This window comes from Dendrobates tinctorius, unplaced genomic scaffold (genome assembly GCF_039654945.1).
Source record: "Dendrobates tinctorius isolate UK_male_01 unplaced genomic scaffold, ASM3965494v1 ptg000155l, whole genome shotgun sequence".
NCBI classification, from domain to species: Eukaryota; Metazoa; Chordata; class Amphibia; order Anura; family Dendrobatidae; genus Dendrobates; species Dendrobates tinctorius.
The window spans coordinates 5,831,385-5,855,669 of record NW_027361822.1 but is presented as its reverse complement, the minus strand read 5'-3'; the positions used below and the strand labels follow the sequence as shown (position 1 = coordinate 5,855,669).

Here is a 24,285-nt window from a genome sequence, read left to right as displayed (position 1 = left end):
CAAGTCTGATCTGAGAGTTCCTTCTGGTGTTTCTTCCTTTTCCTTCTTCACATAACGCTAGTGGACTTTTCACATAGCATCTTACACAATCTATTACACAGCATAGACACTTCTTTATATTTTAACTGCTGTCTAGTACTCTATTATGTTTGCTTATATTGTGCCATTATGTTCCACAGCACTTTACAGACATTGTCATCAATGACCCCATTAGGACTTATTATTATTATTTATTTATATAGCACCATTGATTTCATTGTGCTGTACATGAGAAGGGGTTATATCAAAATGCAAATATCTTGCAGTAAACAAGCAATGGCAGACTGATACAGAGGGAGAGGACCCCGCCCTTGTGGGCTTACATTCTACAGGATTATGGGGAAGGAGACGGTAAGTTGGAGGTTGCTGTAGCTCTGATGGTGATGAGGTGGTAGCGGGGTCATTGCAGGCTGTAGGCTTTTTTGAAGAGGTGGGTTTTCAGGTTCCGTCTGAAGGATCCAAATGTGGTGGATAATCAGACATGTTGGGGCATAGAATTCCAGAGGATGGGGGATATTCGGGAGACATAACACTATTCTACTGCTGAATTGGTTTAGAGGCGTAAACAGTTGAAAACAACTAATTTTGGGGTGCTAAAAACAAATATGATGCTTAAATTTGCTGATTGGCTCTAATTTTCAAGATCCAGTGGAGATTGGAATCAAACAATGATAAAGTTGGAAGAGACCTCCTGAGTCCTCTGATCCCAGAAGGTCCCTCCCAACTCTACCATTCTATGTAATTACAGATGACACCTTTCATGCAGGCTTATATAAAAGTTGCATATTTATCATTTCATCATCATTATTGCATTGTTTTGTAGCTAGTCTATTACATTATCTATTTAGTCTATTGAGCCTTCAGTATTCTATCATCTTAGGGTGACCAATCAAAAAGCTTCAACTCAGCTCCGATTACGTAATCCTAATTACAGGTACATCACCTACTTTTATAAATGCTCTCTGCGTGAGGTATACAGTTTTAGGATTTCTTAGCTTATTTCTTAGCATATCGACATGTTTCTATATGTTTCTTCAGATATGCCTCATTCTTGCATTAACAAAGTGGAAGTAACTTTTGTTTCACAAAGGCAAAACTTCACTACCATGATAAGGAAAGCCTATAACCAGTATTTCGGCTGCAGAATAGGAGATCGGAATAAGTGGCTCCAGACATATGCTGCAATAGATGTGCATCACATTTTACCTAGTGGTAGCACGAGAAGAGGCAATCTATGCCTTTTGAAGTCCTAATGATCTGGATCCGATCACACTCCCAATTGCTGTTTATGCATGGTGCCCCCCATTAAGAAAAGGGTTTCAAGGAAGAAAAAGTGGACTTTACAGTATCCAAACAATCCATATGAAATACGCCCAATCCCACACACAGAAGAACTGCCATTCCAAAGGCACCAGAAACATTTTCAGTCGAGTTAAGTAAGAGGGAACTTGATGTCATGGAGCATCTTCTTCTCTCGACCTAGCAACCTCAACTGAACCACACCTTTTGACACAAATTGGACTGAGCAATGTTTTTTTGAGATTTGGAAATGCCCAAGAATAAGGCTGAGCTCTTAGGTTCCAGGCTACAGCAGTGCAATCTCCTAGTTGGCAATGTTCATATTTCTTTGTTGCGCAACCATGATAAAGTTCTTGTCCAATACTTCATCATCGAGGTTGATCTTGTGGCATGCAACAACATCAACAGTTTAATGGAAGCTCTGAAGATAAGTCGTAATCCAGAGGAATGGAGGATTTTTGTCGATTCATCCAAAAGAAGCCTAAAAGACAACTTGCTGCATAATAGAAATGCACTACCTTCAATTTCAGTTGGTTATGCAGTCCACATGAAAGAAACCTAAGACAACATGTTCAGGCACCTCAACAGCTGTTTCTATGACCATTTGGGGCCCCTCTGTGATGACTTGACTTGGTGAAAATATAAGAATAACAAAATCCCATATGTAAATAAATATGACAGTAAAGAAAAGATCCCCCAAAAAAAGAATAAAACAATAAATTTTATTGAACAAACATTTAAAACCCATAATAAAAAGGTACATAATAAAAAAGCAGAAAATGCCGTATATGGGACGCCAAGCACAAAAAATATTTGTAATAAGAAAATTGTTTTTGATAAGTTAAAGAGGGGTATCTTATAATATATAGCGTAGGTGGTAAAGTGGTAGCTGTAAAGCATAAAACAATGTACTGTGACCTCCCTTAACCCCTAATGACCACCTTTTAAAGGCGACAGTTGAGGGTACTTATTCCTCAGCACCACTTTTTAATGGTGCTGAGAAATAAGGGTATAGCGCGCCCCCCAGCATCAGAATTTCTCTGGGGTCTCGGCTACTGGGGTTAGCTGAGACCCCAGAGAACATGATTCATGTCGGTTTTTACCGACCCCAGTGTTGCAATCGCCGTTATTAACAGAATAACGGAGACCACTGAAAAAGATCAGATTTCCCATTTAATTTCTCTCTCTGATGTGGTCGTATGAAGGAGAGAATGGCTAATGAAATCAATTATAAACCTTACATAAGCTAGCAATATATGTGGTGTGGCAAGATTGTGTCTACATCCTGGAACTATGCCCTGGAATCCTTGGAATGTGAGGTGGATACACTGAAGACCATATATGGAATAGACCTAGCAGGGACCTAACAGACTGATACAATGGCTGCTGAGAAGCTGTGCAACACCCTCTTCCTGCCTGCTACATGATTTTTGTTTATACTAATAAAGTTCAGTTCTGTGCCAGCTCTTGGTGAGAGAGGAGAGCACATCTGACCCTGTGTCCGATGTCTTCTGTGCATGCACTTGGCTCATATTTATCAGGTCAGGGGCAGGCAATCACTAAGATCCACCTTAAGAGTTCACCCCAACAGTCGCACATCAGAGGAGAGAGAAATGGGATCCCCGATACCCCTCCCATATCTATGGTGTCCCTGGACCCTTCTGCATCACCCTGGCAGTCTTACAGGAAGAAAATGGCAGGCGCGAGTGCCCGCCGAGATTTGCGGCCCGGCAACAATAGGAAAATTTTCATATTGGTTCATTTTTATCGATGTGATAGACCCTATCACAGTGATCAAAATAAAATTAATAGTAAATCTAACCCCCCTTTATCACCCCATTAGTTAGGTCATAATAATAAAATAAAAAAATGTATTTATTTTGATTTTTCCGTTAGGGTTATAATTGGGCTGATGTGTGCTTTGCTGTGTATGACCTGGTTTGTCCCCTGACTTTTGGCTTTGCATCCTGCTTTGTACTGCCCTGTCCCCACTGATTATCTGACCCCTTGGCTTGTCTCCGTTTACTCTTTGTCTTATCCCTAGGTACTACGCTCTCGTCTGGCTTTTGACCCTCGGCTCTCCTTGTCCACGTTTACTGTGTAACCAATTATCCAGGGCCAAATGGCTTTCAAAACTTAACTTGCGGGGGGGCATATAGCCTCATCTGGGTGCAGGAGGGAGATGAGATGAAATCTGCATTTCCCACCTTAGAAGGGCTGTTTGAAAATTTAGTAATGCCGCCTGGTCTGACCAATGCCCTTGCGGTTTTCCAAAACTTCATCAATCATGTATTCTCTGATTTTATACTGCTTTGTACTGCCCTGTCCCCCCTGGTTATCTGACCCCTTGGCTTGTCTCCGTTTACTCTTGTTCTTATCTCTAGGTACTACGCTCTCGTCTAGCTTTTTGACCCTCGGCTATCCTTGACCACATTTATTGTCTGTGCCCTGCACTCTGTGTGCTTAGTTTCCTTCCCTGTACTCAAGCGCGGTGACTCCACTCCCTGGTCATGTGACTGCTTAGTGCCAGGTCCTATGCTCATTGTTTAGTCTCAGGTCCTTGCGCACTGCATGCCTTGTTCCTGCACTCCCAGCGCTCGTTCACGTGCCCCCTGATAGGTCCCCTAGGCAGCGCCAGTGACACCAGTGGTATCATCAAATGTTATTTATTAGCTATTTTGTGTAACATCACTTTCTGAATTAAGGGTACAAAAATTAAAAGTTTCAAAATTGCAAAATTTACAACATTTTTGCAAAATTTCCATTTTTTCATAAATAAACGCAAGTTATATCGAAGAAATTTTACCAGTAAATGAAGTACAATATGTCACAAAAAAAAGTCTCAAAATCAGTGGAATACACTGAAATGTTCTAGAGCTATAACTTCATAAAGTGACAGTGGTCAGAATTGTAAAAATTGACTTGGTCATTAAGTACCAAATTGGCTCTGTCACTAAGGGGTTAACACAAATCACTACTATTTAGAAGGTAAAAAGGGGAAGCTGTAAAGCGTAAATCAAGGTACTGTGACCTCCCTTGACATAAATCACCACTATATATGTTATATACTATTTGTATACCACCTCACAATAACAGTAAATGGGGCCTCACTCTCTACAAGATACACATACATATAAAATGATTGCTAGGGGGGCGTGGCCTGACCAAGCTGAGGAGAGGACGCACGGCACAGGAGCTCCTGCCTAAAAGGAAATAAATCAAGGAAAAAAAAACCTTTTTCCTCCCCACATTCCACTCTACTGTGGTCTGGATGGACTGGTGACCCCCTGGATCCCTTAGATCTTTTCCTGCAGGACGGAGGAGGCCGGGACAGTCCTGAGGGAGCCTGAGATGCTGGAGAAGGGATATTTTCCCGCCCTGCTGCACGGCTGGAGGAGCTGACAAGGAGACGGTGGGAGCTCCTCTCTGAGGTACAGCTGCGGGAATATAAATCTATTATTAAGAGGGACTGCACAATCTTTATGTACTGCACTTTCCTCTCATCACAGAGGAACAAGCTGGGAAGGATTGGAAAATAGGATTTAATCTCTACCTCAGATTAACCCTCAATCCTATACACTACTAAATGAAAGTTTTACACCTCCCCACAAGAGAATAATAACATTTAGATGGCGACCTATTTTTGAATCTAGGAACTGCTGTCTATAAAACTATGAAAAACACTTAAATGACTTGATTTTGCCATTTCTCTCCGACTGAGTTACATTGAGACCAGATATAAAAATGGGTAAATCTACTAAATTACAAACCGAAGAAGTAGCCAAAGCCACAAAAAACCCCCAAGAAGGGTCAGGAGAGGGAGAAATCCAGAAAACAACTCTTGATATTCAGTCCAGTAAATCCAATAATGCATCACAAGTTCATAAACAGAGTTCTTCCTCTCTCGCGCAATGGTCTGACAGTGACGAGGAGGAGGACTCTACATATGAAGAAACAAATCTTAAGGATTATATCAAAACCATACCTACTATGGAATGCATAAGAAACCTCTTTAAAGACTTTACCCAAACCATTAAAGAAGAAATAGCAGACCTTAAAAAGGATGTCAAGAAAGTACACACAAGATTACAGACCTTGGAGGATACCTGTGAATAGCTATCCACACACTCTGAACGCGTCACGGAAATTCTAATTGACAATCAAAAGGAAAGCTTCCTTCAAAAAATTCACATAGATGACCTGGAGAACAGGTCAAGAAGGAACAATCTAAGAATTAGAGGACTCCCGGAAAAAATTCTGGATAAAGATATCCCTATAATCCTCACCAACATATTCAATGACTTGTTGGGTAAAGATGACTCTAATACCATATGCATTGAAAGGGCTCATAGAGTCTACAGACCCAAAAACATAAGCCCGGACAAACCCAGGGACATACTTTGCTATATACAAAGCTTTAAAATCAAAGAAGAGATGTACCATAAATCCAGACAAGCCATTAAAATTGAATATGAGGATAATGAGGTCCAAATTTTTTAGGACCTTTCAAAGTTCACACAACTTCAGCCTTTAGGATCCTTAGAGACAGGAATATAGCCTACAGGTGGATGTTTCCATTTGGACTTGCCATTTCCTTTGAAAATAAAACTCTAATTGTTAAAACACCTGAAGATCTACCCTACATTCTGAATAAGTTGGATCTTCTTCAGCTTCAACTTCCGGATTGGACAACAGCTGAGGATCTTCTTAGACTTCCACCACTACCAAAACATGAAAAATGGTCTAATATCACACCAAATAAGCCCCCAAAAATTAGAAGGATGAATACAGACATTAGCAAAACACCAACTGTTAACAATAAAGTAGGTGAAGACTGAATCTCCCCAAAACAAAAGGGAATTTTGTTAATTCGAGATTCAGAAATGATCTGGTTTTGGCATCATAGATTCTTCACTAACTCTGAATAATATGTTTTTGTGTTTAACTGCCTTTTTTTCTTACAGTTCACCACTCTTGATAATTTAAAAAAAAAAAAGCTAGTAGAATAGATTAATAAGTGCTCTACTCTGGTTTTAGTCCTCTACTGAGCGAGACTCAGTCGGAGATTGGCAATCTTAATGTCTCTTTTCTCCCTTTTCTTGGTCTCCTCTACTTTTTCTTGCCCTTTTCCCCCTCCTCCTTCTCTTCCTTCCTATCTGTTTTTTTATTTTTTCTTTATTAATCCTTTGATCGGCAAGTCCACGCCCCCATAGATCTGGCGATCTTTATTTGCTGTAACATCTGGTTGGACACCATACTGGCCTTTCAACCAACCAGTAGCAAACTGTGAATTTGAACTGGGATGGGAATCCGCCCCAATAACTTGGTAAACATGTTCTCTATAGAGATGTTAATAATTGTTACCCCCAGTTGTAAGTTTTTCCTCTCTGGTCCTGTTGGATGCCGCTTCAAAAAAATTATCAAGTATAAACTGTCCATATGACCAACTTAAATATTGCAACCTTTAATCTTAAAGGCATAAACATCCCGCAGAAAAGATCACAAATATTGAAGCATGTAGAGAAGAACAAAATTGATGTAGTCTTTTTCCAAGAAACTCATTTCAAGAAGACCTATACCCCTATAACTAAGAATAAAACATTCACTAGATGGTACAACTCTACTTCCCAAACAAAAGAAATAAAGGGGTTTCTATTGTTGTTAGTAAAAATCTCCCTTTTGTTTTTAAAGATGTTCTACTGGATGGAGATGGGAGATACCTTATTTTCCGCTTTGTAAGACGCACTTTTTTCCCCCAAACTTGGGGGGAAAATGGGGGTGCGTCTTACAAAGAGGATATACATTACCGGGTGTAGGCCGCAGGGGTGTCCAGCTGTCCGTTGGCGCTGTGGGTGTCTCCGGGTGCCCAGCCATGTCTCCACGTGCCCAGAGGTGTCTGGCCTGTCGCAAAATGTCGCCAGAGCCCCGGGGCTCCCTCGGTTCCCTTTGTTTTGGACTCCGGCAATATGGCGGCCACCACCAGGGGCGGCGCATGCACTGATGGTGATCTCGGGACAGATCTCGCTGAAATCTCATCTCTCGAGATCTCAGTCCCGAGATCACCATCAGCGCATGCGCCGCCCCCGGCGGCGGCCGCCATATTGCCGGAGCCCAAAACAGAGGGAACCGAGAGGGAGCCTCGGGGCTCTGGCCTGTCGCAAAATGTCGCCAGAGCCCCGAGATTGGAACCGGAGACACCGCTGGCCACGTGGAGACATGGCTGGGCACCCGGAGACACCCACAGAGCCAACGGACACCCAGTAAATGTAGGCAGAGCCCCGGGCTGCTGCACAGACCCCCCTGGCCGCAGTACAGCCCCCCTGGCAGCAGCGCAAGCCCCCCCTGGTAGCAGCATGATCCCCCAGGCAGCAGTACAGCCCCCTGGCAGCAGCGCAAGCCCCCCTGGCAGCAGCGCAAGCCCCCCTGGTAGCATGAGCCCCCCCTGGCAGCAGCATGAGCCCCTGGTAACAGCATGAGCCCCCCTGGTAGCAGCATGAGCCCCCCCTGGCAGCAGCATGAGCCCCCTGGTAGCAACATGAGCCCCCCTGGTAGCAGCATGAGCCCCCCTGGCAGCGGCACAGACCCCCCTGGCAGCAGCGCGAGCCCCCCTGGTAGCAGCATGAGCCCCCCTGGTAGTGGCACGAGCCCCCCTGGCAGTGTGCTGCACATCGGAGCACCCTCTCATCCCTTCCTGCGGCCTGCAGTATCACCCCACTCCTGCCTCCTCCACCAGCGACCCTGGGACCCCACTTCACCGCAGCCACCACCCCCGGTAAGCAATAAGACACCTGGATTATAAGAGGCACCACCATTTTATTAAAAAAAAGTTTTTTTACTATTTTTCTCCTCAAAATTTGTGGTGCGTCTTATAATCCAGAGCGTCTTATAAAGCGAAAAATACGGTATCTCTTCTTGAAATGTATGATTTATAATAAAACGTACACATTAATAAATATATTTGCTCCAAATGCGAACCATCTTCCCTTTTTAAAAAAAAAATTTAGACTTCTGAATCATTTCATTGAAGGCACACCAAAACTAGGAGGCGATTTCACCCCCTTACACACCCCCTCTAGATACCTCCAATGGGCAATCATCCATACCACATAAAACAATAGATATATTAAAAAATCGTTGACGGACCTTCTCTTGATAAATACCTGGAGAGTTATTCACCCTTCAAAAAAAGACTATTCATTCTTCTCATCAGTACATAAAAAATACTCAAGAATCGACTATCTATTCATACCACACCATCTTATAAGCATGGTTAGGAAAACCACCTATGATAATATAGTATACTCCGATCATGCCCCATTGTTTGCCTATATCGCCCTAAACAACATAAAAAAGTGCGCCTTCAATTGGAAATTAAATAATTTAATATATGATGCTGATTTGCAGAAGCTCATAAGAAAGAATATTAAACAATTTTTCCTAGAAAACCGTAGCGATGATATCTCCGATTGTAATATCTGGGAGGCACACAAAGCGGTGCTCAGAGGTTTTTTCATACAATTGGTTTGTAGAAAAAAAAAAGAAAAAGAGAAACTCACGGCTTCCTTATTATCTCAAATTTAGAATCTAGAGGAGAAACATAAAACAACCCAGGAAGCTTCGTTAGAAAAAGATCTTTTCAGACTTATAGCAGAACTCAGAGAATTGCTGAGACAAGATTCTGAAAAATATTTGCAGTATTCTAGATTTAAAATATACACTCAAGCGAATAAATGCGGTAAAAATCTGGCGAATTTGGTTAAAAAAAAATTAACTCAGCATATATACAAAAGATTAAAGACTCACAAGACCAAATACAGAACAAAACGGAAGATAAAGCAAAAAGTTTTAGCTTATTTTACTCAAATCTTTATAATCTAAAAACGAGGGAGGACTCTACATCCCGAAAAAAGAAATCTGAACTCATCAATAATTATCTACAAACAAGAGACTTACCTAAATTGTCAATGTAAAGCGAAAAAAGGAGAACTATGCAGCACTCACCAATATAGCTGAAAAACTGTGCGTCTTCATTTCACATGAATTCCATCAATAGATATGTGGACATGCAGGACATTAGAGGAATACTAGGGGAGGGAGGTGCCGGCATTATATCTAGGGTAAACCCATTCAAAATAGAGGCACTTTCTGCTCTCATTGCTCTTATCCCAAAACAGGGTAAAGACCCAACCCTTTGTGGTAGCTATAGGCCAATTTTGTTGATTAATAACGACATTAAGTTATATGCAAGGATCTTGGCCGGAAGGGTACAGAACCTCTTGTCGGATTTGATCAATCCTGACCAGGTGGGCTTTGTGGGGGGTAGGGAGGCCAAAGATAACGTTATTAAAACCCTGAATATAATCCATTTTATAAAATGTAAAAACATTCAAACTGCTCTTTTGTCAACTGATGCCGAAAAGGCCTTCGACCGAATTGATTGGGAATTTATGGAAAAATCATTGGCGAAATTCGGCTTACCTGAATCCTTCATTGGAAAAATTCTGGCTCTATATTCCTACCAAACGGCTCGATTGAAAATTAATAATGAATTATCTCCTAGCTTTGGGATAGGAAATGGGACAAGACAGGGGTGCCCTTTCTCCCCACTTCTGTTTGCTCTAGTCATGGAAACCTTTCTGCAAATAATTAGACAAAATCCGGGGTGTTCGCTGCGGTGAGAGGGAACACAAAATAGCCGCCTTTGTGGACGATGTTCTTTTCTACCTCAAAGACCCCTGGCAATCTATCAATCCACTAAATGAAGAAATGCGCGAATTTGGCTCAGTATAAAACTTCAAGATACATTTTTCTAAATCAGAAATATTAAACCTTAATGTGGATCAAGAAAACTGGAGTCTTTTATCCAAAAAAATCCCCATTCCAAAAATAACTTCTCATATTTCATACCTAGGGACCAAGATTAATAACTTCATTTCTTCTTTATATAACCTTAACTTTTTACCTCTAATCCGCAACCTAGAACGCGATTTCTCCTCATGGATGGAGTTGCCCATTTCTTGGTTTGGCAGAATTAACATCGTAAAGATGATCACCCTTCCCAAATTACTTTATTTCCTCCAAGTCCTCACTATTGATATCCCACAATCCTTCTTTCAAAAATGCAAAACCCTGATATCCAAATTTATTTGGCAAAATAAAAGCAGTAGGATTAAACATTCAACTCTAATAAAAAGAAAATGTAAAGGAGAGTTGGGCATGCCGGATTTTGAAAAATATAGACTTGCTTCACATATGGCTAGAATCAGGGAAGCAAGAATCTTTCCCCCTAGGAAACTGTTGGTCAACATTGAACTTAATCTTTTAAATAAAAATATTAACCATTATCTCTGGTCAACACCATGTAACAAATTTAAATACTGTGAAATTGTGAACCCAATAACTAAATTATCAATAACTCTCTGGAACAGGACTAATAAAAAATGCAACTTAGTTCCAGATATCTGTACGCATACCCCACTGCTACATCTGATCCCGAACAGATATAGAGCTATTAAAAACAAACTCAAAACCCTAGGAAACCTCTCTTATATACATATAGGCCACCTTATTAAAAAAAAATATCATTTCTATTAACGAACTCAAGAATATATTTAGCGACATCAAAATATCAGATACAGATCTAGAAATTATAAAAGAGACAGTTAGAATTCACATACCTAATATCTCCAGCAATTCTATTGTAAAATCAACACAGGATATCTTTTTTGACTTAAAGACAAATAATATAAAAAACGTACAAAATATTCTGTGATTCAGGGGAACCTCCTAACTTCATAATTAAATGGGAGAGGGAATTGATCATTTCATTGACATCAGTAGAAATCTCTAGGCTCTGGAAAGAGGTTCATTCCATCTCTCCTTCAACAAGATACCAAGAATTAAACTATAAGATTATCTCTCGCTGGTATAGAACTCCAGATACTCTTTATAGGTTTGATAAATCCCACTCATCTTGCTGCTGGAGATGTAAATCATCACCAGGTACGCCTTCTCATATTTGGTATGAATGTACTAAAATTGACCCTTTTTGGAAAATGATACACGTACATATTGTGGGGAATAGATAGCTCAGCTAGGATCTTTGCTTTGGCACAAGCGTGTGGCTATGAAGTCACTTCAGCAGACTAGCAATATGGACACGGCATATTTATTGTGCACACTTGTTATCCAATGTTACACATGCCAAACATGAAATAAAACGTCTAAGGCCGTCTGGCCACTAACTAACAATAGCAGGCTAACTACAAAATAAACCTATATAACAGCAAACAAGTCCATGTTATCTTACTGTGTCAGCTCCCAATTCAGCAGACGATAGACTGAGAGCTCCTCCTGATTATATCAGCTGGACCAGTCAGGAAACCAAAACCTGGATTGAATTAGTGGAGGGGGAACTACCAGTCCTTTCCATGCTGATCACTAAGGAAACCAGGACTGGATTACAGTGAAATAAACTGGCTTCATCATCAGTACAGGGAGACATATGAAATGAAACGGGGAGAAACATACCTGTTTTCTAGTACCTCTCCCCTTGGCACCTCACACACCCCCCTCCTCTGTTCGAGCCCGTGGGGTCGGACACGACGAGTCACCAAGCAGTGCGTTTTAGACAACGCATCTGCATTTCTGTGCGCTGTGCCCGCCCTGTGCTCAACGGAAAATTTAAACCCTTGTAATGCTAAGAACCAGCGTGTCACCCACGCATTGCCTTCTTTTGCCCGGGACATCCATGTTAGGGGCGAATGGTCCGTCACTAGCCTAAACTGGCGACCTAGTAAATAATAGCGCAAGGTGCACAGGGCCCATTTCACAGCCAGGGCTTCCCGCTCAACTACACTGTAGTTCTTTTCTGCTCTTGTAAGCTTTCTGCTTAGATAGGCCACTGGGTGTTCCTCGCCATTTACTTCTTGAGACAAAACCGCGCCGAGGCCCACCCCAGAGGCGTCTGTTTGGACAATAAACTCCCGTTTAAAGTCTGGTGCAACCAACACTGGTTGGTCACAGAGGACTGTTTTCAATCGCTGAAAGGCCTCCTCTGCTTCTGCGTTCCACTTTATTGTGACAGATTTCGACCCCTTAGTAAGATCTGTGAGAGGAGCTGCGATGGTCGCAAAATGTTTGATGAACCGCCTATAATAACCAACGATCCCTAAAAAAGCTCCAACCTGTTTTTTGGTTACCGGTCGTGGCCAATTTTGAATAGCATCCACTTTATTGGCTTGAGGCTTCACGACGCCTCTCCCTATGCTATATCCCAGATAGCGAGCCTCTTCCAATCCCAACGTACATTTCTTGGGATTGGCAGTCAACCCAGCTGTTTTTAAGGAGTCTAAGACGGCTTGTACTTTTGACAAATGTGTGTCCCAGTCATTGCTAAAGATAATAATGTCGTCCAAGTACGCAGATGCATACTGGCCATGGGGTTTTAGGACAATATCCATTAGACGTTGGAAGGTGGCTGCGGCACCATGCAACCCAAATGGCATATCTCCGAGCCTCTGGAATTCGATATGGTTTAAGCCGTACCCGCGCCTGTGGATCAGTAATAATGTCATGTTTAATTAGGTGAGTCCGGCCAGGAAGTTCCGAGAAAATATCTGCGTTCCTCTGTATGAACTCCCTGGTCTCTCGTTTTTGGCTTTCGGATAGCGTGTCTGCAATACCCACTTCTGGCGGAGCTACCTGGGGGTCCTTTACCTTAGAAGGTGGTGCCCCTCGAGGCCCATCCTCAAGGGCAGCTCCTGCCACCAGACTCTCCCTGTCCCGCCAGGCCTTAAGCAAGTTTATGTGGTATATTTGTTCGGGCTTTCTCTTGTCTGGTTGGTGTATCTTATAATTTACTTCACCTACTCGTTCCAGCACTTCGTATGGTCACTGCCATTTTGCAAAAAATTTATTCTCTATGGTAGGCACCAATACCAACACCCTGTCTCCGGGTTGAAAGACTCGTGTTTTTGCCGCTCGGTTGTATACCGTGCTTTGGGCATGTTGTGCGCGCTCTAAACACTCTTTAACTATTGGCATAACTGCTGCAATTCGGTCCTGCATAAGTGTTATGTGTTCAATTACACTGCGATAAGGAGTCACCTCTTGTTCCCAAGTCTCCTTGGCAATATCTAACAGGCCTCTAGGACACCGCCCATAAACCAACTCAAAAGGTGAAAAGCCTGTGGAGGATTGGGGTACCTCACGTATAGCGAACAGGAGGTATGGTAGTAGGGCATCCCAATCTCTCCCGTCCTTATCCACCACCCTTTTCAACATTCCCTTTAGGGTTTTGTTAAAGCGCTCCACCAAACCATCAGTCTGAGGGTGATATACTGAGGTACGCAAATGGGAGATTTTTAGCAGTTTACATAAATCCTTAAGTACATGAGACATAAAGGGGGTCCCTTGATCCGTAAGTATCTCTTTCGGAATGCCGGTGTGGGAAAACATATTAACCAGCTCCTTTGAAATTGATTTCGCATTGGCATTCCGCAAGGGCACTGCTTCGGGATAACGCGTGGCGTAATCCAATACTACCAAAATGTACTGATGACCCCTGGCAGATTTAACTAATGGACCGACTATATCCATTGCTATCCTCTCGAAGGGCACCTCTATTATTGGTAAGGGCACTAAGGGGCTTCTAAAATGTGACATAGGTGCGGTCAATTGACACGTAGGACATAACCGACAGTACTGGGTCACGTCTCCCACTAGACCCGGCCAAAAGAAACGTTGCAGAATACGGTGTTTTGTCTTTTCTACCGCCAGGTGTCCTCCCAAGGGATGTTTATGTGCCAACTCCAAAACTACCTGGCGAAAGGACTTAGGTACCACTAGTTGTTCTACCACCACCCCTCGCACCTTGTCTATGTGATACAACATATCCTGCTGCACCGCCACGTGTGGGAACTCATTTTGAGCCCCTGGGTACAATGGTCTTCCCTCGGAGACCTTTATGTTTTCCCACGCCCTTGCTAGAGTAGGATCCTGGTGCTGAGCGGTCCCGAACTTACCACGGGCCACCTCAAGGTCAGGCATTTCTAAAACATCCTCTAGCTGGTCTGCCTCGCCTGCATACACAGCCAGAGGAGAGTCCACAGATTCTAGTACTTCCTCTGAGATGAGTTCTCCGTCGTCTTGCTGCAATGGTTCAGGGGCTAGCTCCAGAGCACCGTCTTCAACTAGAGGGTTCATGCCACTTTTGAAGTTCCACAAGTCCCAAAATAAGGGAAAGTCTCTCCCCAGGATTACACTGTGTCCCATAGACTTTATGACTGCCGCCTGATGTCTTTTGGTCCCTACTGGCGTGGCAAGAGTAACCCAGGCAGTGGGGTAGTTCTTAGTATCCCCATGGATGCAACTAATGCCCACGGTTAAGTTCGTTAGGGCGCTAGAGTCCACCAAACTGGCATGTACCAAAGTTACTTGACTGCCGGAATCCAAGATGGCATTCACACTATAACCGTCAACCTCGACATGGCACACGTGTTGTTCATTTCCCGTGAGGGTCTCCGCCACACAGACTGACTGCACATATAATGAAAGACGCCTCATAGCATTACAGTCCATTGGCTCCGTAGTCATTGGGCAGTTAGCTGCTACATGGCCAAGCCCGCGACATCGCCAACATTGTATAGGCCCTTGTCTCCTCGATGGAGATCCCAGACGAGGTCTGCTGGCTTGATGTGAGCCCGTACCACCTCCATAGTCCTTTGTAGGTCTGCTACCCTTCATTGTGACGTTCTCTTCTTTTGAAGATGGAGTAGGTTTCGCAGGACTCTCCAGCGATTTCTTGGGGGGCCAGTGGGGTGCTAACGTCCCTTGGAGTAGGCTTTCAGAAGCATTGTAGCGTTCGACCATATTCACCAACTGGTCAGCGGTAGTTGGGTCACCCTGTCCAACCCACCTCTGGATCTTAGCGGGTAAGGACCGCAGGTACTTGTCTAGAACAACACGCTCCACCATCTGTGCGGACGTCAAAGCCTCCGGTTGCAGCCATTTCTTTACTAGATGGATGAGATCATGCATTTGTGAGCGGGCTGGCTGATGCTCCACAAAATTCCATAAATGCACCCTCTGTGCACGTACATACGTGTTTACTCCCAGCCTTGCCAGGATTTCACCTTTGAGTTTGATATAGTCCATAGCATCCGCTCCACTCAGATCGTAATAGGCTTTTTGTGGATCTCCGCTCAGAAATGGAGCCACTACCTCAGCCCATCTGTCCAGTGGCAAGTGCTCACGTTCTGCAATACGTTCAAACACGGTGAGGTATGCTTCCACATCATCGTCTGCGGTCATTTTAAGCAAAGTCTTCTGTACGGCTTTCTGCGCACTAGCAGCGCTTTGTGTACGGTCTCCCTCATCTCGGGGTTGCCGAACCAAGGCCTGTTTTATTGCCTCCAACTGCTCTTGCTGCATCTGGTGTTGCTGCTCCAGAGCCTTCTGGAAGCAAGCATTAGTCTGCTGTTGCTGCACATTTGCTTGCAATAACTGCTTCACTAGTTCCTCCATATTACTGGACTCTTGGCTCTTCAAAAGCGCAGAAGCTTTCAGCCAGGACATACACAGCGTTTTCTCTGCAGTCACAGTCCAGCAGCCACAAGTGCCCGCATTCGAAACACCATTTGTGGGGAATAGATAGCTCAGCTAGGATCTTTGCTTTGGCACAAGCGTGTGGCTATGAAGTCACTTCAGCAGACTAGCAATATGGACACGGCATATTTATTGTGCACACTTGTTATCCAATGTTACACATGCCAAACATGAAATAAAACGTCTAAGGCCGTCTGGCCACTAACTAACAATAGCAGGCTAACTACAAAATAAACCTATATAACAGCAAACAAGTCCATGTTATCTTACTGTGTCAGCTCCCAGTTCAGCAGACGATAGACTGAGAGATTCCAGCTCCTCCTGATTATATCAGCTGGACCAGTCAGGAAACCAAAACCTGGATTGAATTAGTGGAGGGGGAACTACCAGTCCTTTCCATGCTGATCACTAAGGAAACCAGGACTGGATTACAGTGAAATAAACTGGCTTCATCATCAGTACAGGGAGACATATGAAATGAAACGGGGAGAAACATACCTGTTTTCTAGTACCTCTCCCCTTGGCACCTCACAATATAAAAAATGTATTTCGAACAATGCCTCAATGCCTCCTTTGACACCCAAACAAATCCTCCTTAATGTTCGTCCTCAATATAAAAATCTAAGTGATTATATTGTATGCTCCCATTTGCTTAATGCAGCTAAAATTCTTATAGCTAGGTATTGGAAAGATACTGACCCACCTCTCCTCTCAGAGTGGATAAACGAAGCCAATAGTATTTATTCTCTTGAAAAAATCCGGTTGACTTACTGTAAACAGGACAAACTACAAAGAAGATGGCACCAATGGTTCTTGTACAAAAATACTATCAAGATTTAATGCAAAGAATTTTCTTACTATATATTGTTTATGCTATATATGATTGTATACACTTCGCTATTTGATGTTGTAAACAAATAGATAGAGGCTATTTTCTTACGGGACTATCATCCCTATCTTCCCTTTTCCCTTCCAGTTTTACCCTCTCTCCTGTTACTCCCCTCCCTTCCTTTTTACCCAACCCTCCCTGAATTTCCCTCCCCATATGAAAAACTGAATGTTGATTATATTGACATGTACTTTGTTAATATTCCTGTAATTACATTCTTAAATAAAGAATTTATAAAAAAAAAAAAAAAAAAAATGATTGCTAGGCTTAAATGTAATATAGGCACAAATTGTACTGATTAATTCTCTTACTATAATAGATCAGGGCAATAATATGGAACAGAAAATGCCAATGATAGCCGAATCAACTGAAGCATATATGCAGGTTGCCAATATAGGAATATAGTGAACAGTATATTACCTATAGGTATGAAATGCAGCCAACATGAGAGTGCTCTAGGTGTCCCCTTAACCCGTCACACGTTTCGCTGCCAGCATCTTCCGAGGGCGTGTCAGGGTGAGGGGCAGCTGAGAATATAAATGAGCACCATCCTATCAACGCTAGCTAAGGGAAGATAGGAGACCGACCTGTTGTATCGGCGCATCGCGTGTCTTCCCTCCTCCTAATGATGTACTTGCAATGATGTAAGAGCGTCACCGGAAGTATCCGAGGTAGGAAGAACTCTGCATGCGCGCTATCGGGAAAGCTCCGTTGCTCAAAAGAAAAGGCGTAAAGGCACCAAGGGCTGTGATATCAGTCAGAAGTTCCGGATCTGACAGGGCATACAGAGTAAATGTATGAATTAATATAAGAGATGTATCTAAGGCCCCTTTCACACGTCAGTTTTTCGCCATCAGTCACAATCCATCATTTTTTGAAAAAACGGATCTGGCGACTGACGCCACTGGATCAGTTTTTTTCTCATAGACTTGTATTAGTGATGGATGGCCTCACGTTTCATCCGTCGTTCGCCGGATGCGTTGGAAATTCTTTGTCCTGCGGCCGGACGCACAGAGCAATGTTTTTTGTATCAGTCGAAAAATTGGACAGCGACGGATCCAGCGCTGTCCGATTTTTGCTAGAATGGAAACCTATGGGCGCAGGATCCGTCTGACAAATGTGCATGCTCCGACACTGTGTGCGTGTATGGTGTGTGCGGACTATGTGTGTGTGCGTGTGTGTGTGGGGTCTACGGGGCTCTGCGGGGGTATGCGGGTCTGTGCGAGGTCTGTAGTGCCGTAAAGTGAGAGGCTTATCTCCGATGACTCACTGCTGGAGGGTTATGCCTATAGAGCGGTCTCATCTCTATCAAGTTGAAAATATGCAGAACAGTGTAATCTAAATCCCCTTTCAGTTTGTCTTTTTAAAATGCTTTATATCTATTTATGTGAGTTCTTACACCTTTCCAATCCACCTTGAAACAATATATTTCTCTATTTTGGTTCCAATACTAGCCTGGTATGCGTGTAGACATCTGGCCCTTTAATATTCATCTCTATCCTGGAGATGTCATTGGTTTTGTGGCATGCCTGGCTATGCAGATCACAGTAGGGTGAGGGTTCCATGCACCAATATGTACAAGCCTTTAACCCTTTATTTTAATATAATTCAGGTGAGAGCTGGCTCCCTACATAACTTATGGAAATTTAGGAAGAGACTTTTGACAAAAGGTTGCTATCTCCAAGCAAAAACTCATTGAGGTTGGCCCGATTCCTTAAAGTAATCATACACTCATTATGAAGATCGTTAAAGTAGTTCTAACTCCAATTAAAAGTTTATGGGATTCATTCAGTGGTGTCAGTGATAGTTAAAGAAATACAGAGGCATGTGACTCACAAAGCTCTTCAAAGTGTATCATTAGCGCTTCTTACATGATTGCAAAGACCAAAATACAAATCTTCATAATAAGCAAAGACAGGTCGTCGATCAGTTGGGCAGCAGTTTAGGATAGATTGCAGTGGTGCTAGAATGTTAGAAAGGAGGCCACAGAGCAGTAGTTTGCAGTATTCGAGGTGTGAGATGATGAGCACATGCATTAGGGTTTTTGCAGATTTTTATTTAAGAAATGTGCAGATCTGGGAATTATACTTTTGATTTGGAGTCAGCAGAAAATGGAAAGGGTTTGGATATGTGGTTTGAAGGAGATATTAGAGTCCAGGGTTGCCCCAAGAGTGAGCCGCCATTGACTTTAATGGCTAGGTCTGTTAGGGGTGTTGCGTGAGAACGGGAAAAAATGATGAATTCTGTTTTGTTCATGTTAAGTCTTAGAAATCTAGCAGAGATATATCCTTAAAACACACATCCTTCCAAAAATTCTATATGTTCTCCGATGCCTCCCTCCTGGTCATACTTCTGACAAACATCCAATCTTTGTTCAAAACCTTCCTGTGGGGAGGAAAAAAGCTAGGACTTCTTCCTCATCATTATGCAGGAAAAAAGGGAATGGGGGGATGGGCCTTCCCAACATTATTGCCCATTATCAAACTCTTCTGATTAAACAAAGTGTCCATTGGATTTCCCAACGTGAACCTCCGGCCTGGTTTGACTTGGAACTATTTTTAAATAATGGTAAACAGTTAAGCAACATCATCACTCAAGCAATCTCAAATCATCTTCCTAACTTTAACGCTCACCCTCTATTCCTGGCCATTGCTCAAGCTTGGTGTAAATTCTCCAAACCAAGCAGACGGACACACAAATTCCCCATTCTAAAAAACATACCCCTTACTCTTATTTTTAGCCTCTCTAACGTAACCCTCCCTACTATTTGGCCAGAATTAAAAATCACAAAATTGGGAGATATCCACAACGGCTCCAATTTCGTAGACTTTGCATCGCTAAGAAAAAACTTTAACGTCCCTCATTCCTTATTCTTAGAATTCATCCTCTTAAAAGATAATGTCCTCGCTTTTCTTAAGTCAAAAATGAACTTTACTCACGCTTCCATAAAAGTCTTACTCAATCCTCATCATAAAATCTTTTGGAGTCATGGCTTTCTCTATGACTCCTTCAACAACGACGATAGTTTGTCAAAAAGCCCTTATATGGTTACCTGGGAAAAAACCCTAAAATCCACCTTTTCTCCTGAACAATGGGAAGAGGCTCTCTCCAAAACGTACAACTCCACAATCTCATTTCCACTTCAAGAGACATACTTTAAAACTATTAGTAATTGGTACCTTACTCCGGCAAAATTAGCACACTTCGGTCCTTCAAACTCATCCTCACCCCTTTGCTGGAGAGACTGCGGCTTCAAGGGAGACCTATTGCATATGTTTTGGGAATGTCCCAGAGTCAAAAATAGTCTGGTCTTGGATCTCTACCTCTCTCAATAAACTCTCTAACAAAACTTTAACCCTCACCCCTCAAATGGCCCTTCTTTCCCTTAACCTAGACGAACTAGACTTGACACTCCAACCCATATTCATTCATCTTTGTCTTGTAGCAAAAAATTTCATCACTTTCCACTGGAAAAACAAAATACTCCCAAATCCAGAGGTTATCTTCCACCTAGCCCAGCAACATAGAGCACATGAACTGAATTTTGCTCTGATTAATAATCAGTTTGGAAAATTTTATAAAAAATGGAACAAATGGGACAAGGCCTTTCTGTCCCCTATAATTTAATTTCTTTCACCACCAACTTCTAGGCGCTACCATTTAATTGTATATTTCGTCTACTAATCCTTGTTAAATATTTGCTCACTTATGATTGGCCTTAATTGGCTTACAATCTCTCGTTATGCGTTTGTTCGCAGTCGTTTTGTTTATACCTTTTACACCCCCAGTGACCTGGGCATTATGTACCCTATAAGTGTAATATCACTCTTGTTATATTGTTATATTGTTGCATTGTTATTTTACCTATGTCCCTCCCTTTTTTCTTCCCCTCCCCATCCCTATCCTCTCCCCCCCCCTCCTTCCTCTCCTGCCCTTACTCCCTATTCTTGCCTGTTATTTTAAAATCCAAATAAAATCTTTGGAAAAGAAATCTAGCAGAGATGAATAAAATAGCAGACATTGTGGGATTATGGTTAGTAAGGAGGTGATATCGGGTCCTGAGATGTAGATCTGTGTGTCAGCAGCATAGAGGGGATACTGATAGCCGTGACTCCGTGAGCTGTCCCAGGCTGAAGGTGTAGATGGAGAAGAGCACGGGTCCTAAAACTGAGCCTTGGGGGGACTCCAACAGACAGGGGGCGAGATGAGGAGTTGGTGTAATAGGGAATGGTCCACTATGTCAAAGGCAGCCTTTTGCGTTGTACTCACTGGGAAATACCACACACACGGCTACGTTCTATACCTGTTATACACACACGGCTCCGCTCCGTACACCTCGTACACACACGGCTCCGCTCCGTACACAAGTAAACCCCTCCTGACCCCACACAGAAACTTCCCCTCATCCAGCACCATGACAACCAGCACAGCAGAGTCCTGCCTACACTGAGGCCCCTGATCATGTGACCCCTGACTCCTCCCCTCCTGTGACCTCATCCCAGGTCCTGTGCGCACAGAGCAGCCATATATGTAGTGTGCGGCTCTGCAGGTGGAGGTAGGTGCTGGACATTCCCCATTACTGGGTGCCGGGACCCTTAAAAGGATAGTTCTCTTTCAGTAACACGTGCCTCAAACTCTGTAGAATATTTTAAGTAATAAGCTCAGCAGGCGAGCACCCTCCTGGGTCCAGCAGTCATGGAGCTCATCCGCTTTGCCATGGTTGACAGCTCACACCGCTTGGCTCAGTGATTGGCCAGAGTGGTGACTCGTGGCTGAGGTGACCTCACTGATGTCGTGAAATCACCGAGGTTGGAGCTGCAGTAGAGAACCAATGTTGGACTCAGGGAGAGTGAATACCTGATGAGAATTTATTTTAAATATCCTACTGAGATTAGGGCACACATTTCTGAAAGAGGAAAACCCCTTACTGAGGCTACATCAGGTTATTATGTTGCTGCATTACAGGATTTATGAGGGCCGGTCTTTATCGTATGAGATTAACATTCTGTACATTTTGGATAGTGGTAATTTCAGACACTGGAAGTTATTTTCTTTTTGTGATAATCATTGATATAGACATCAAAGTCCCAACTGTGATAATGATGTGTGTGAATCAGGTCTGAAATCTGTTCTTTACGGCAAGAAACTTCAATGATAAATGTGTTCTTAGACTGGGTTATTGGCCAGTTGACTTGGCTCGCTGGTTTATTACTGGAGATTTCTTACATGGGATCTTTAAGGTGTTACATCGTCATCTTCTCCCCATTCAGGTCCCTACAATATCGGATCCTCTCAGTGGAGATCTTCTATATAAGAGAATTCTCCTGAGTGACCCTACAAGGATGGATAGGGACAGGGACAAGATGGCGGAGAGGATATTACACCTCACCCTAGAGATCCTCTTCCGGCTTACTGGAGAGGTGAGAGATTCTGATGACGTCACATTACATCATTCTTATCTATGGGAATAACAGATGGACAGAACTGGAGAGGTGAGGACTCTGGAAATGTCTGTAGTGAGGTTTATTAATGTGTCTCTCCATAACCAGGATTACACAGTAGTGAAGAAGACCTCTAGGGAGCGCTGTCAGGCCCCTGTGTCTGAGGGATGGGGAAGACCCCTGAGTCCAATCACGGGGCCTCCACCTCACCCCCTGATACATGAGGACATCAATGACCAGAAGATCCTAGAACTCACGTACAAGATGATTGAGCTGCTGACAGGAGAGGTGACACTGCTGGGAATGCTGTGACATTATACAGTAATGCTATGAAGGGATCGGGGGGTAACAGTGTCATTGTATGTGTCAGGTTCCTATAAGGTGTCAGGATGTCACCGTCTATTTCTCCATGGAGGAGTGGGAATATTTACAAGGACACAAAGATTTGTACAACGACGTCATGATGGAGGTTCCCCAGCCCCTCACATCACCAGGTAATAGACAGGACTAAATACACACGGCCTATAATTATCTGTATGTAAAGAGTGAATTCAGTCCCTGTATGTGTCTCCTCCAGTTCTATCCAGTGAGAGGACAACACCAGAGAGATGTCCCCGTCCTCTTCTCCCACAGGACTGTAAACAAGAAAATCCCAATGTTCCTCAGGATCATCAGGTAAATGGAGAGAAGGTTTCATGAAATTGCCCATATAATGTGTTGAAGGCTGTGAAGGTTTGGTGTTCAGTTTTGTTTTATCCACCAGTTTTGTACACTGAATGAAGAATTTATTAAGGACACCGGCGCATTTCCATCAGGAGCTTTCTTCTATGACAATTAGACCTGTGATCTTCTAGTGCAATGTAAAATTAAGTGATCAGTTTTCATTGTGAATCCATATCAGAATGGTAAAACCAAGCGATCTGAATGTCTTCGAAAGAGACATAGTCATCGGTGCTGGATTAGCTAGGGCAAATATTTTAGAAACCGTCAACTTTGTGTTTTTTATGAAATAGTGTAGAGTATACTTAGAATGTTCCGATCGAGGAATAACATCTTGAGATCTACCGTATGATGTGAAAAAAGCAGTGAAGGTTTTGTGTTAAGTTTGTTTTCTTTTTTGCTTTTTTTACAGATGACCAAATTGATTTGAGGTTTCTGTCCCAAATATTAAGTTCTGTTTTCCTATTGCATCAAATACTTATTTCATGCAATAAAATGCAAATTAATTATATAAAAATCATACAGTGTGATTTTCTAGATTTTTTTTTTATTTTCTGTCTTTTACAGTTGAAGTGTAACTGCGATAAAAATTATAGACCTCTCTATTCTTTGTAGGTGGGAAAACACGCAAAATCGGCAGTGTATATAGACGTCTGGCAAAGGGGTGAAAATAAGATACTCACCTGTTTTTGTGCCAGGCCCACGTTCGATTCTCTGCACAGCGCCCTCTAACCTCTTTCTTACTTCTGCACTGCGCATGCCGTACCCTTTCTCTTTTAGGCTATGTGCCCACGTAGCGTTTTATTCCGGACACTAAAAACCGGACTCCTTCCCAGAAATCGCGCGTTTTTTCCGCGCGATTTCACCGCGATTTTACCTCGATTATGATCGCGATTTTCGCGTGCGATATTCAAGCACTTTCCAAGCGATTTGAAGCATCGCTTGGAAAGTGATTGACAGGTTGGTCACACTCGTCAAACATAGTGTTTGACAAGTGTGAGCAGCTTTTTACTATTGAGCCCGCCTATGCGGCATCAATAGTAAAAGATAGAATGTTAAAATGCTGAAAAAAAATCAAAAAATCGGGGTATATTTACCTTCCGACGTCCCGCGCTGCCATCCCGGGCCTCAGCGTTCCCAGTAATGCCTTGCGAGACCTGTGATGACGTTGGTCTCGCGTTGCTATAGCGATCTCACGAGACCGCTAGAGTCACACGAGACTACGTCATTACAGGACCTTGCCGCAAGGCATTACTGGGAACGCTTAGGCCGGGAATGCAGCGCGTGACG

The 24,285-nt window shown here is 43.0% G+C and overlaps 2 protein-coding genes across 2 annotated transcripts in view; both read left to right on the top strand.

Moving 5' to 3' along the window:
- LOC141051169 (uncharacterized) overlaps positions 1-24,285 on the top strand; it is an 872,784-nt gene that overhangs the window by 53,626 nt on the left and 794,873 nt on the right. The gene's annotated exons all lie outside the window — the stretch shown is intronic.
- Positions 5,083-24,285, top strand: part of LOC141051155 (uncharacterized) — a 28,147-nt gene continuing 8,944 nt past the window's right edge. Inside the window, exons 1-5 of the mRNA XM_073548021.1 lie at positions 5,083-5,412; positions 22,105-22,254; positions 22,384-22,563; positions 22,646-22,769; positions 22,853-22,950. Coding sequence (XP_073404122.1) covers positions 5,083-5,412; positions 22,105-22,254; positions 22,384-22,563; positions 22,646-22,769; positions 22,853-22,950 — 882 coding nt within the window. The remainder of the gene's footprint in view (positions 5,413-22,104; positions 22,255-22,383; positions 22,564-22,645; positions 22,770-22,852; positions 22,951-24,285) is intronic.